Here is a 14,290-nt window from a genome sequence, read left to right as displayed (position 1 = left end):
GTGCTTGAAAAGTTCTGCTAGTCAAAGTGCAACAGTGATGAGCACATTTGCATCCCATGGCAGATGTGCATATCAGACAATGCTGACTGCCTCTTTAGTGGTTTTTAAGATCTCAGCTCTGTACAACAGTACGAAAAGAAAGTAACTTGCACCACGAGCGAAGAAGGATTTCTCTCATCTGTCCCTCTGCCACCCGCACCACAGTCACTCCAGGCATCCCAAGGCCACCAGGACACCTTCAGCAGTCATGGAAGAGCAGGTGGATCCTGGCTGGCCATCTGCTTGTGGCCAACTGAATGGGTAATGGCTGAATTCTTCTCTTTCTCTGGGGGCACAGAAGCATTCATTTGCTTCTCAATTCCTCTACCCAGCTGTCAATTTTCCTGAAGCTTGTGCAAACTTAATTAACCCTCCTTCAAATTTGGATGAAATCTCTCATTTGGTTTAGAAATTGTTCAGAGCAGGAGGGACAGGTGGTTGGACACTGCAGTCACATAAGTCTTGTTTCCCTAGGAAGCAAAACTGAAAACAAGAGAGTAACAAGAACATCAGAAAAAAAAGAGGTCCTCAAATCTTGGGAGAGCTAATTATTACTTCACAACTGTTGGAAAACTAATTGGTGATGGACTAATTTTGACCAGGCATCTGGGAAGTACTGGCTATATATGCACATTGGTGTAGTGATGCTGCAGTGCAGGGAGTGAACACTTCCCGCAAGATACAGGTGTGACTACAGATAATAGGGCTCTTTGCCAAATACAAAAGCACAGTCAAATCTGTAACACAATCACTTAGAAAAGAACTTGAATTCCTGAAAGTAAGGGCAATTAGCAGCAGCTAGTTGAAATACTAGCCAGACTTCAGATGCCTGTGCCATGTCACAAAATGAAAGCTTTTTAATGCAATCTGGCAAGTTTAAGGTCAATGGAAAGTTGATGTGTAATACAGCATCGAAGGCAGGCACCACAGAAGCATGCCTTTGAAGTGATCAAGCAGAGAGTCAGTAGGAACAGTATTGCTTAAAACCGCACTCTGAAGGTTCTCATGGGAGGAAGTAAGGAGCGGTTTGGGCACTGAAGGAGAAGCAACAGTAGTTATCATGACAAACAGTGTTTTTTAAGTCTGCCTCTGGTTTTAAAATTAATGAGAAGTCATACTATAAGAAATCTTTTTGTTTGGTTGTTTTTGGAGATTTTAGTGATCCTAGAAGATCAAAACTAACACTCCTTTCTCTGGATTCAGCTAGAAAGATTCTGGAAATATGTTATTAAGCAAGACTGCAAAGCTTGAAACACTTCTTTCCTATACCTTTTTCAAAAGATGTTTTTATTTATTATAATGTAGAATAAGAAAGAGAACTAATCCACTCCGTTGGGTTTGCGAATCAATAAATTCAAAGGCTAGAACTAGCAGTGTTAACATGATAGTTTGCACAAGTAGAGTCATCAGCAGAATGCTTGCTCAGGCTGAACTTTTAACAACAACATGGTGTTTAAAAGGGAAAATATAATCAAACTACATTACAGCAAACAAAGCCAAATAAATCAGTAGTTTTGGATAGTCGAATGCCACAATGATGCTAAGGCACTCCAGAGAAACCTCGCAGAACTGAATGAGTGGGAAAAAAAAAAGGGAGGTAGGTGACTTTCAGCAGAGATAAGTGCAAGGAAATGCATCTGGGGAAGAATAATCAAAATGTTACCTTCAAGATGCTGAACTCTGAACCAATAGGTACAACTGCAGGAACTGCTCTGGAGTCATCACTTGACAGTTCTTGCAAATCAGGGCACAGCCCAAACACATATCGGTAACCAAAAATAGTAAAAATGATTGGGCATCATCAGACAGGTCATGGCAGAGATGGAATTTTTCTACTTCATATTTGGAAGAGATGAGAAAGAAGCTAGGAAAGGCCAAACACTCTTTTGATGCAAAGCCTGCTGCAGAAGTTGCTTGCAAAAAATGACACAGAGAAAACTGCCTTAGATGGTGAACCTTCATTGGAAAAACACCTTTCACTGAAAACTCAGCTTGTTTGTCTAATGCTTGCTGTAGCCAGGACTGCTTTACTAGCACTAACCAATATTTCTGTGTCCTGGTTCTGGCATTCAATACAGAAGATCTGCTTTTAAGTACACCTTCATAGAAACAGCATGGAATCGATGCCGATAAACCAACCTGCCAGAAGGGAAATGTGAAAACAAGAGTGGGACCTACAGCGGAGAATCCGTCTGAGGAGTTACACATTTACACATTTACACTTAAAAGGAATATGGCCTTAAGCCCTGAACTAACATGACCTAAGCTAACTATGCATGAAAAAGACCGGCTGTGAATAGCTTGCTTAATGAGCTTCCTATAGAAAGCTCTTCAAATCAAGTCCCATGTTACAGTGTTGTAGTTACTTCAGTGCGTTCATTAAGGATACTCTTCTTTTATAAGTCCATGTAGCATTTTGCTACTTCAATAAAAGAAAGGGTCCATATTCCAATAGTTATAAACCTTTTAATTTCTTATTTAAGTTTCTGAAATCTGTATCAGTAAGAAGTGCCAAGGACTCATTCTCATATTAAACGGCCTCACAGAAGTCCGCTTTGCTAAGGCTATGTAAGAAATACTTTGTCCCTGGATGGTCTGTTCTTTTGTGCTTTATTCAGGAGACCCACTCCTCCATTTTTTAAATACAACTAGAAACCTGTATTTCAGCAGCAACAACAGCTAGCATTGGAGGAATATTTTTCATTAGTTCATAAACCATCCCTCTTCTTGGATGATCTATTCTTGTAACATGCTTGCCATCAGTCAGAATTCATGTTACTGCAGTGCAGAGCTTTCCTATATGGAGGCATGGTCAGTGAGTGGGTCCACTGAGCATCCTTGGAGTTTAACAACAGTTATGCTCAGAAACTGCAGTGCTACGGGAACTACTGCATTTCAAAGACTTTATCACTTTAACAGCCTGCCCCTAATTGATTTATCCAGAAAAAAATCAAGGCTAAGGTATTGGTGATGTTTTCTTGTTAACCTCCAATAGCTAATTACTGCTTACGCCAGTGTTTCATTTTGCTATACATCCATACCCGGTGGCGAACAATGCAAACAACGCAGCTGCTCAACAGCTGCCAGAGATCTCCTGAAAATGGACAAAAAAAAAGAGGAAAAAAAAAGAACAGTTAGAAAGTGCGTGTGATCTTTGGAGGAGAAGATATGAAGGATGGGAATTAAGGGTGCCAGCATCTTGGTAACCTCTGCCCCCTGTGCAAAAGGAATCACTTTGTTCCTAGCGATCTGCAGCAAAACCAAGACTGAGGCTTAGCGAGCAAGTTGTGCTTGGGCACCTACCCTGGCTAGCTGCATATGATAAGCTTGGCCCTCAACATCTGTGGTATACTGCCAGCACAAAATCCCAGCACATGCTGAACATATTCAATGCAAGTTTATGTAATTCTGAGAGTTGGTTTGATTTTAATCAGCAAATGGACACCCTTCTTTTTTGGCCAAAGCAGGAAGCTTTCTCAGGGACTTAAGGTTGATAATATCCTTTCAGAGCCTATCTGCAACATTATATGACTACTCCCAGGCCTTGAGTATCAAGACCATACTCCCCCCTCCCTTTTTTTAAAAAAAAAATTTTTACAAGCAGTCTATAGGATAGCAAAAAAAGGTCTAAAATTTGGAAAAGGTACACCCATCCAGCTGTAGCAGACACAGTTTTGCACTTAGATGTGCTCAGGGTGTGTGCAGCAGGGTGGTGTGCTTACACATCAGCAAAGTCCCTGCTCTTAAGTGCACCTTAGTAGGACTGTAGTTCCAGCTGCTGTCTCATATGATTTATTAGATTTTGTTGCCCCAAAATTGTAACAATAGAGCATATTTTCTATGGAAGCTAAACTAGCTGAACTCAGATGAATATATATCACAGCCTACAATTAATCCATTTCTACTCCCCACCCCCCCAACCCATTTCTTAAAATGCAGATCTTGCCCTCACCTGATTTCTCATGCAACATGCCAGGTGAATGGATGCTGCGAAGGAAGCACAAGAAATCAAGGTGACACGTTCTGCAGTAGCAGCAGATGGGGTGTTTCGTTGTACTTGCAGCCTGTTACCTTGTTTTTAAACCTCAGAAGCTTTGCTGTCTTTTCTTTTTAGACTTTTTTTGCTTTAGCGACATCATCTTCAATAGTTTGAAGATGTGGAGGTTATCAGGAAGGCTGGAAAGCTGTGTCATAAGCAGAGCAGCTGCTGAAATCAATGTGACGTTTTTGCTTGTCTTTGTGGAGAACAGAGTTGAGAACTTCGTGTCCTGCTAACACCCAACTCCTTTGGCACAAGAAGCTATTTAGCTATGTTACCTTCCCAGTATCACAAGAACCATGCTCTGGCTTCAGTGGGAGCTACACCTCACGCCTGTGGGCACAGGGCAGCACACAGGCAGCTCTGGGTCTGTGTTTCAGTCACAGCCACTGCATGCGTCCAGTCCAGCATGTGGGACCAGGAGGGAGAGGTGGTGCACCGCCGCGGAATGCCTGCTGCCACAAAGTCCTCCCGGCACGCACCACAGCCCTGCGGCCCTGCTTCCTGAGCTGCCAGGGTCTGGCAGCACGGTATTGCATAGGGATACTGAGTGCTGTGAATTTCATCATTTTGCTCCCTCCTCCTCTCCCCTTTAAGATATATTCAATTTTTTGATCAGAATTTCCATCTTTCATTTACAGTAGTCTCTCCTTAGCCATTAGCTTCTTTTAACAAGAAGATCTGTTTTATTGAATAGTCTATGTTATAGCTATGCATGTATAGATGGAGAAGGATGATGGACAGGTGGGTGCATGTGTGTGTAATGATGCACAGGCGTACGTGCACAAAGAAAGCAAACAAGGGCACGGCTATTCTGTTAGTCCAGAAGAAAAGGGACTGTAATTAGTCATCTTGGCAGGATAATTAGCCTGGGCAGGACAATGCCCAGCATGGCCATACTCTGGAACCCGTGTTAGGCCGGGTATCTCTCCATGCACTGTGCAGACTCCTGTCTCTCCTGTTCTTGCCCACCTTTTTTAAGGAAATGAAGGAGCCAGTGGCCGAGCCAAGAGTAGCTTCTGAACACAAGAACTGGGAACACCACTTCTATTCCCTTCCTGAGCTTCTGACTCACTTGGACTTAACATTCCTGGCCACTACCAATGCTTCACCATATTGTGAAGGTCTTTCAAGGTGCCTACAGGCCACTTTGCACCCTAATGTCTACTCAGAATTTATTTATTTATGCATATTGATAGGGTAACTATGCGTATTTTTCAGTCTGCAAGGGAAAAATTTGTATCAGTAAATTAAACTGATGGGAGAGACAAATATTTACTATTCTTACTTGCCTTGATGATGGTATTAAGTTTTGTAGTTTACTGCATTCTTACGCTTCGCATTCCTAATTTAAACAGTGATGATTAATCAGCATTCACCATTTTGTTTACCTCTTCTTCCTAGGACTGCTGTGCTAGCTTTTTGTAATACTAAATCACAGCAGACCCTACTTAATATTTTATTTATTTAAAAATTGCACATTCCTTTTTCATTAAAACAGCCTCTCACCAGCATTTCTGAGATAACATGTTAGAATAAAAGAGTTCTTTGTGAATGCTGTTAGAGAGATGCTGTCTAGGTCTAATTTCTAAAATGTAATACATTAAAAAATAATAATCTTTCTACCTGTGAAAAATTAATCAGATTAAATGAAGACCTTTATACAATTTCCCTTGGTGATTTTTATCAAGGAAATAAGAAATTCTTTCTTAGATACTAAAAATAATCATGGCAAAGCAGATTTTCTCTAAACTTTGCTGTTGGCCTTCAACACAGGCATTAATGAGAATCTAAAGTGTTACCTTGGTGAGCAGCAGCTAAACCATGGCAGCGCTGAACGCTGTGGGTTTGCCACATTTTCTCACAAAAAACAGTGACCCACTGCTAAGTTGCAGTGGTGCGTGGCTGGGAACCACTGACTCTATCACACAGCATATAACTTACCAGTAGCTCCACGGGAGTGGCTCAGTCTGCCAAACAGGAGCATGTTACAGAATGCAGGACTTGTGAGAGGCTGGGCCCAACTCTTACACGAATGAAGTACCATCAGCTCCAACCCACATGACCAATGGCAAATTTCTGCACTGCAGGGAGCTCTCCTATGAGACACCTGGCTGCAGGGTGCCAAACTCTCACAAGACCACTGCCCTCTGAAATGGAAACTTGCTAGCACGTGTATTTAAGCAACCATCAGTTAGTCGGAGACAGTATGTGAGACATTTATGTGCCTCAAAAGACAACAGATAATCTACGGGCAGCCAGAGATGATGCACACACGTACTGCAAATCTAACTGCTGAGGAGAACCAACGACGGATTTCACCAATAAGCCATTATCAATCTCCGCAATGCTGATGTATAACACGGCTTTGCCATGTTATCAATGCAAAAGTGCATATTCTCCCTATATTCTTGTAACAAAACTAAATCTCCCTTCAGTGCAACATGGCATTCAGTTCTGCACTAAAGCTGCCCTCCTCTATAAGCATCCCGTCCCTGGTTCCCCAGAAATCTGATTGTACTTCTGTGGCACTCAGAGGGCTACTAGGAACAGGCACTGATAACTGCTGCAATGAGATAAGCCCCATACCTGGCCTTGCATTTGACTTTGCCAGGTACCATGTCCACAGTCTTCTGGGAGTAGAGAACGAAGTCTTGAGCAGTATGCTCTAAAAAGGGCTAATTTCACCTTTCTTACCTTAAAGAGATGATGATGTTTCCTATTCTTTAAGCATTTCAGGAGGGCTTTGAGGGTGAAGAGAAAGATTTTTAACAATTTCACAGAGGATCTTGTCCTTGCTCTTTCAAGAACCACAAAAGAGCCACTGTACAGACACTGTCCCTTCCTCAAACATACTTTTGTGTGCAACGCAAACAACTTACCACCTATTACCCACTCCAAGCAAGGTCAGCCTGTCCAGAGCTAGAGTTTCAACAGGATCTTCTGAAAGCCAAATAGTGCTTAAATCTTACAGGCCTATATAAAGTATGGTAACTCCAAGGGTCTCCATGTTTCTGCCCACAGTGCCATGAAGGATTTGTTCTTCAGCAGCTCTGTGGGGTTCCCCCAGATCTCTGTGGAAACTGCTGGCTCCTCAGGCTAGAACCACTTACTGTTTCCAAGTAGCCCTCTCCACACAGCTGGCATTGGAAGTTTGCATTGCCTTCTGTTGAACTCCAGCACGGGCTCCCTATGCCTGCTCACCCCATGCTGGATGCTTATTCAGAGCCAGTGGCAGCAATTCCTGAATGCCATGGCCACCTACATGTTTCTGTGGCATCCAGATGGGGACAGGCAAGCACTCCTCAGAAGGCTGCAACTCATCTTGGTTATGACGGCACCATCGCAGATGGCTCTTGCTTAACAATGTGCAAAAGATTTGCAGCATTGACGTTGCTCGTGTTGGGCAGCTCGTGAAAGGAAGAGTATCATTTTATCGTGTATTGGGAAAGAGCAACAATCAGTGCCAGAAAGACAAACTGCGTTCCAGCTGTCTGGACTGGAGCCACCCTGAAAGCTTCGGGTTTGTTGTGCTACAAGCGAATTACCTGATTCTGCTCATGTTGTTGCTACACTATTGATCCAGGTCTGTGCTACAGCTTTATCATTTGATCAGCTGGGCTTAATGCTCCTAGTCCAAACAGTGAAATTACTGAAACGCTTTTCTTCCAATAATAAAGAAAAAAGGTAATATGCCTCAGTACTCATCTGACGGGCTTTTCAGAACCAGCTGTCTCCAAAATTCATTTGATAAACTGCACCATTCTTTGGGTTTATCAAACCTTGTGGTTTATCAATATTTAGTAATAAATGCAAGTCTTTCTCAGACTATAAACAAGACAGCCAGTGGTAACTTAAAGTTACCATTTCTGCATGCAGCATTTGAAAGGTCAGCAAGCAAGCGTGTGCTGAGCAGGAGCCCTTTTTATTTCTGGCTAGCTGTGTGTCTTTGTACAGCCATGAACTAGGGCTTGATGAGAAAGCATGCAAATGTATACCCCCATTTTCAGCACAATTATAAATCTTGAAAGGTAAGAAGCATTTAACACCACCCACCAGCTTTAAAATATACTTCATTGTAAAGTTTTGAGTTACAACTGGCATTTACTAGAGGCAAAAAGATGTAAAGGGGAGAAGCTGCTTCCCATTTACCAAGATCATCACACAGAAGCAACCTGGGGACGACCACCACAAGAAACCAGAACCACCGTGGATGTGATCTATTACAGACCTTTTTAAATACCAAGCTGTATTCCCTTAGGAGTGTGTGACACTTTCCAGAAAGAACTTTCATGGTTGTGACTGGCCCAAAATATCCCATTCCCACTTGCTGTGTCTCCATCATGTAAGCTGAAATTTGTGTCAGAGATTGGTGCTGTTCTCCCATTACTAAAAATTCCGATTTTTTTTCAATCTCTTTTCCATTTTGTTGACTCCACAAGTTTTCCAGCTACATAACCAGGTTCTGGAAGGATTCAGCCTGGGGCAGGGGGATGCTGACATTACTCTTCCAGCAGAAGGCACCCAGACAGACACACGCATCAGCCAGGACGACCACACCGTCCTTTCCCCAACACCAACTCAGGCAAATGCTGGGTGCAAGGACTACTTACCATTAATGCATAAATATTTTAAGCTTCTTAACAGGTCCCCAGAAGGTCTGTGGAGCTTTTGTCACAGTCTTTCTCATGGTAGTATATACTTAAACAAAGGAGGTAAAAAAAAAGTTTCTATTTTTCTCCTGACATTCCTTGTTCTGTCCCACAGTGGGCATTACACTGCCCTTCTACAGCTGCACAGTCGGTCATCTGAATCTTGCTTATACTGAAAATGTAGCAGATGCTGTACTAAACCACAAAACTATCACTGCCTGCTTGGAGGAGTTTACAAATTAAATTGATGTCAGGAGCAATGATTATCACCTTGAACGGTCAGCCAGTGAGTAGTTCTGCCACCCAGGGGAAAATGCTCATGCCTTGCATTAGCTTCACAAATTTCAGTGGTTAAATAGCTGTAAATTGTATACCAAGACCCAGGTACGTTATTCTACTTACTGTATCCACCAAAGCCATGCTAATACTTCACTTCCCAAAGGAAAGGTAGAAGTTATCTTTTTTTACTGTATCAATCTGTACTGTTATTGCTGTTGGTTCTGGCATCCACTGCCTGCTCACAGTCTAAAATCTGTTTTAATTTACAGTATGGCACCCCCAGAAAATAAGATTCAAATTCTGTATTGATTTACAGTATTAGATCCATAGGAAATTAAAAAAAAATACTCCCCCAAATCTTCTGCTCCTGTGAAAGACTTCACAAAGCCCTCTACCAACAGTATTAAAGATTTTGAATGTCACTACAAGTTTAGCTAAAAACAGTCTAGATCTTAGATAAACCCCACCCATTGCTGAGAAAGTGAAATTTCTTATGCTCTTTGCATTGTGGGAAAAGTTCTGAGCGCTTGGACAGCACAAAGGAGACGGCATTGACAGGTTTTGCCTTTGATAAGCATGCACAGCACTATTGACCACCAGCGTTAGGCCTGAAAATCCTTCACTGAAAATCCTTCTAGCTAGAGCTAGAGCTAAAGCTGGTACAGCTGTGAGTCTCTAGAAAAAGAAACTTTTTTTTCCCCTCTGAAAACTGAGAGTGGCTTGGAGAAAATGTTTCTCTAAAAAGCATATGACATTACTGAAGTATGTAGTAAGAACTGAACAGACAGATCTTGCAATAAAAATGATGTAGTGAAACAACAACAGTATCTTAAACAGGATTAAAATATAATATTTTACTAGTTCTTTCAAAGAATAGATTTCTTTTTTCTTCAGTCATTCTTATCTATATGTTCAGACTCTAGCTAAACTCCAAACAGCTACTTTTTGTTAGGTACCAAGTGCAAATATGCCAAGATAAAAGAGTTAGGAGAAAGAAATACCCAGTCTTTTTTTTCCTTTTTTCTTGTCTTTTTTTTTCTTCTTTCTTCCTTGCACACTAGGCTACATTGCATTTCTGATGCCTAAAAACAAGCACCGTCTCTCAAAATATTTGGTTGGAAACCTCAGCTTGAAAAGGAGGTATTTGACAGAAATGTCACATTTATATTGGCATAACATGCGAACAGCTTTTAAAGACAAATATTAAGTCTCATGGAAGAGAACCTGTGCAAGGGGAAAACAAACACAATCACAGTAGCAGAGGTCCATTTACTGCCAGAGCAGAACCAACAGTCATCGTCATCTGGATCTTGTGGTGAAACTTCAACTATAGCAACAGGGAAAGAATGATGATGCCAATCATTTTCTTACTAATTGCACACATTTATCTGTTGACTCTTCCTATCTTTCAAGAGGTATCCATCCATATTGTTCTCATGACTAGTTTGATCTTATCCTGAAAAAAAGTTTGCATAATACAACAGGACAACTTTTCTCACGTAAATATGTATCTTCTTTTTTTCTTTCCTATATCCTATTGGAGAAAAATATTTTGCTCTGTATTGCTAATGTCTTTTAGGTATTGGTTATTATGAACGGTGGCATTTATCAGCTCCTTATTCAAGTTGTAACACAACACACTCACTACCTTGAGGTACAAATAGAAATTATAAGCAGGTGTCAAAATTTATGTAGTGTATTTCACAAATCATGCTTCCTTAAAGTTTTTGAAACAATTCTCTGTGTGTTCTGACACCCTTTGCCCTTCAAAGATCCATTTATGCATATTAGCCTTGTAAAATATTCACTTTTTTTTCTCTTCATTGTGATCCATTTGTCTTATCAGCAAGTTTATGTTCAACACTATTGGAGTGGAATGGTGATTGTACCATTTAACCCAACAGCTAGCTGGGCTTGAAAATTTATCCATCCCCTTCCTATTAATTACTCTTTAATGCCTATTTGTATCACACAGAAAAGTGTATCATCCTGGTTTATTTTGGAAGAATATAGCCATAGAATGACAATTATTGATGGAGCATAAAAACCAGAGCTAAAGACCGTGTAAAGAAGGAAGCAGAACCGATGTCGGAAGAGATGAAAAGATGAAAAATTGACTAGAGAAGAAAATTGGAATGAGCTAATTTACAAAAGAAAATGAACAAACCATGGCCAGGAAACTCTGAATAAGATTAATTGCTACACATTACCTTCCTCTTTGAAATTTTTATCTTATTTAATCTTCTATTCCACTTTTCTATGTAACAGTGCTATACTCTTATAAACTCTGATTCCATTCTTACATAACTTTGCTAGCTGGGTGTTGAGTGAGATCCTCTGTTTACATAAAATGGTATATCACTGTCGACTTTGGTATTGTTACTCAAATTTAAGCCAGCCGAGGATTTGCTCCATTGACTTTCATGGATTTATTTTTAATTTATTACTCTGATTTCAGCATCAAGAGCTCTGGATAAAAATCGAACATAAATAGACAATTTCCAAATCTAAACAGTATAGCCACAAGTACCACACAGAAAAACAAGCTAGGCATATATAGAACTGTCTGAAAAGTTAACCAAATGTTGCTGTGCATTTATTAGTAGTTTACTGTTTATTAAACAATAAATCAAGATCAAAAAAACCCCTAATTAATTTAAATGAAGAATTGTTTAGTGAAATGGGAGCCTGTCAGTCGTTGGGAAGGACAATTAATTGGTACAAATGTGAGTGCAAATTCTGTTTTTAAACTTTAAAGCATGTAATTTGTAGTATACAATGTATGTGCACAATACAAATTTCATACATTTTCCTCAGTGACAATAAAAAGCGCAGTTTCTTTATAAACGGAAGTAAAAATTAAAATAAGAAAAAAAATAAAATCACAGTTTTGTCATTGGTATGTGAAGGTTGTTCCAAGGGCCCATCCAGAGCTCCTCTTCATCTGACTGTGTATGTTCACTGTGCGACTCCAACGGCTCTTTGACATCCTCGTTATCAACAACCGATTCTTGCTCTTCTGTGCTTTTCATTTTGGAGCCCCCTGGCTTTGTTGCTGTATTTTCGGCCCCTATTGTAGAGGAAGCAAATGAGACACTGCAAGGTCTTGTGTTCACTTTATCACTAGAAGATGGTCCCTTTGACAACGTGTTCAGCGGGACATTCTCCTCGTGTGTCACTGCAAGCTTGTCCAGTTTCTTGAATTGTTTCCCCAGCCTCACTGGAGATGTGACTTTTAAATTATTACCAAGGCAAACACGACGGGTTCTGACAACTGAGCCGTTCTGTGCAATGTAGATATTACCGTTGATATTGTTTTGAATATTCGGGTTATGAATACGATTCCTCTGGCTGGAATCGGGAGCGCTGTCTTCTCCAGTGGAGCTGGTCTCATACTCTGGGTCGACTATCAGCTTGATCCTTTTCTTTTTGGCCCACTGACAATAAATAGAAATGTTGTTAAATCTCAGCACTATTTCTTATGTTTTCCTGCCCTTGTTCTATCTGTTATTTATCTTGTCTTTTTTCTAGACACTAATATGAATTTTTATTTACTTGGTCTTTTTTACCCTTCCTCTAAGGTTGTACACAGATATTTCTTAATTGTTTTGATTACCACTGTGTGCCCCTATGTACCTAATGCTTGAACACAGAAACAATACTTTGTACTAAAAACTTGTAAGACGGATAAATTCATTTTAGTCCATGAACTGCATAATGAGAGTCAGATAGTGTGTATAAAAATTGTGTTGTTTTTCTTCAGATGTGGAAAGTAGTGACAAATTTGGTGTTTTATTTTTTTTTTTTCTAAAGATGCATTCAGCTGTGTTCCCATTAAGTCGAAATGCACCTTCTTTAGAGAATCCCGAGAATGGAGATCTTACTTTCTGAATGAAAACTTCTGTAAAGTACGATATTGGTAAGCCAGTCGTATTTTGATAGAGTAATATCTCAGTCTGTCTTACAGAGAGAGATGAAAAACCAGGAGATAAATAACCCCTTTAACAGAAACTGGAAGGCACAGATGATGAAGCCATTGTGTAAGCGATACTACTCAGAAACTACTGCACTAATGGGTAAATGCTAGGAAGGCCTCAGAAATCTTCTTCCAGAGTATTACTACATTGTAAATTCAGTGCAGAAATGGCATTACGCAGGTCTGTTTTATATGCACAACACATCAAGAGAAAGATCTTGGGACCTACATAAGGGGAATTCTTGGGCACGACGTTGGCATAATTGGCTGGTTAAAACCAGAAAAGTTTGATATAAAGCTTTGTGCAAGTTCCAATCAGTGGAATCAATGGAGATGCTTTGTTATTAAATGGAAGATGGTGGAGAATGAGACTTTAGATTTTATATAATTCATATCTTTTTAAAGAGTTTATGCAAACAATTTTCATGTTGCTGTGACTTTGTACTAACAGCGATTACACAAAACCCTTTACTTATTTTAATTTATAATTGATTTTTTTTTAAATAAATGTCTCCTTGCAGCACACTGGAACAAGCTACTATCATTCTTGAATTAACAATGAAGACACTGTTATTTCAGTAAAGCAGCAGATACCATCACAGTTAACTCCCACTGCAATACATACACATGCACACAAGAAAAGCCAGTTTTTAGAGAAAGAAAGTCATGCACAGTACAAACGGGTGATGATTTCTCTAAGCTTTTGAGAAGTTACACTTCGTACAAATTGCTTAGATGCCTATTCTTTTGTTCCTGGTAAAGACATACAATTTTCTTCACACAGATATATTCAGGTGGATAAAAAGACCATCTGTCTTAAATGGGATTTACATTACACTGTGTGCAGCTACAACTTTTTGCTATATGGGAATACAAAAAAGGAGGTAAGTGATCATAAACCTAGTTCACATTTCAACTGGAATTAAAGACAGTAGTTGAAAAGTTAGTATCACACTTTGCAGCTTAACACCAATTGTTCTGCCTGGGCAACTCCACAGCAGGCTCAAGTATCTTAAAAATTGAAACATTTTTCTCTCCCCTGTCTAACAGAGACTTCCTGGCAGAGCTTTGGTGCATGTGCCAGATTTTGTGCTAGCTTTACTCACAAGACTAAGGCAATACTGGCTGAAAGCTTTAATTTTATTTAGGTTTATCTGGATAAATCTAGCAGTTGAGAAACAGCTCGCTGGCTTTTGATACAAGGTAAATAAAGCACGGATAGCTTGTGTGTGTACCAAGCTTGCACACTCTGTGTGCTCACAGCACGGAGAAGAGCTCCATGAGGAAGTACATCATGCAGAGGTT

General features: G+C 40.2%; 1 protein-coding gene across 1 annotated transcript in view; it reads right to left on the bottom strand.

Moving 5' to 3' along the window:
* Positions 1-9,918: 9,918 nt before the first annotated feature.
* PCDH15 (protocadherin related 15) overlaps positions 9,919-14,290 on the bottom strand; it is a 1,100,829-nt gene continuing 1,096,457 nt past the window's right edge. Inside the window, exon 42 of the mRNA XM_075423232.1 lies at positions 9,919-12,446. Coding sequence (XP_075279347.1) covers positions 11,892-12,446 — 555 coding nt within the window. The 3' untranslated portion in view covers positions 9,919-11,891. The remainder of the gene's footprint in view (positions 12,447-14,290) is intronic.

The sequence above is a fragment of the Opisthocomus hoazin genome, chromosome 6 (genome assembly GCF_030867145.1).
Source record: "Opisthocomus hoazin isolate bOpiHoa1 chromosome 6, bOpiHoa1.hap1, whole genome shotgun sequence".
Lineage (NCBI taxonomy): Eukaryota > Metazoa > Chordata > Aves > Opisthocomiformes > Opisthocomidae > Opisthocomus > Opisthocomus hoazin.
The sequence above is the reverse complement of the archived record's forward strand: the minus strand, read 5'-3'. Positions and strand labels throughout refer to the sequence as shown.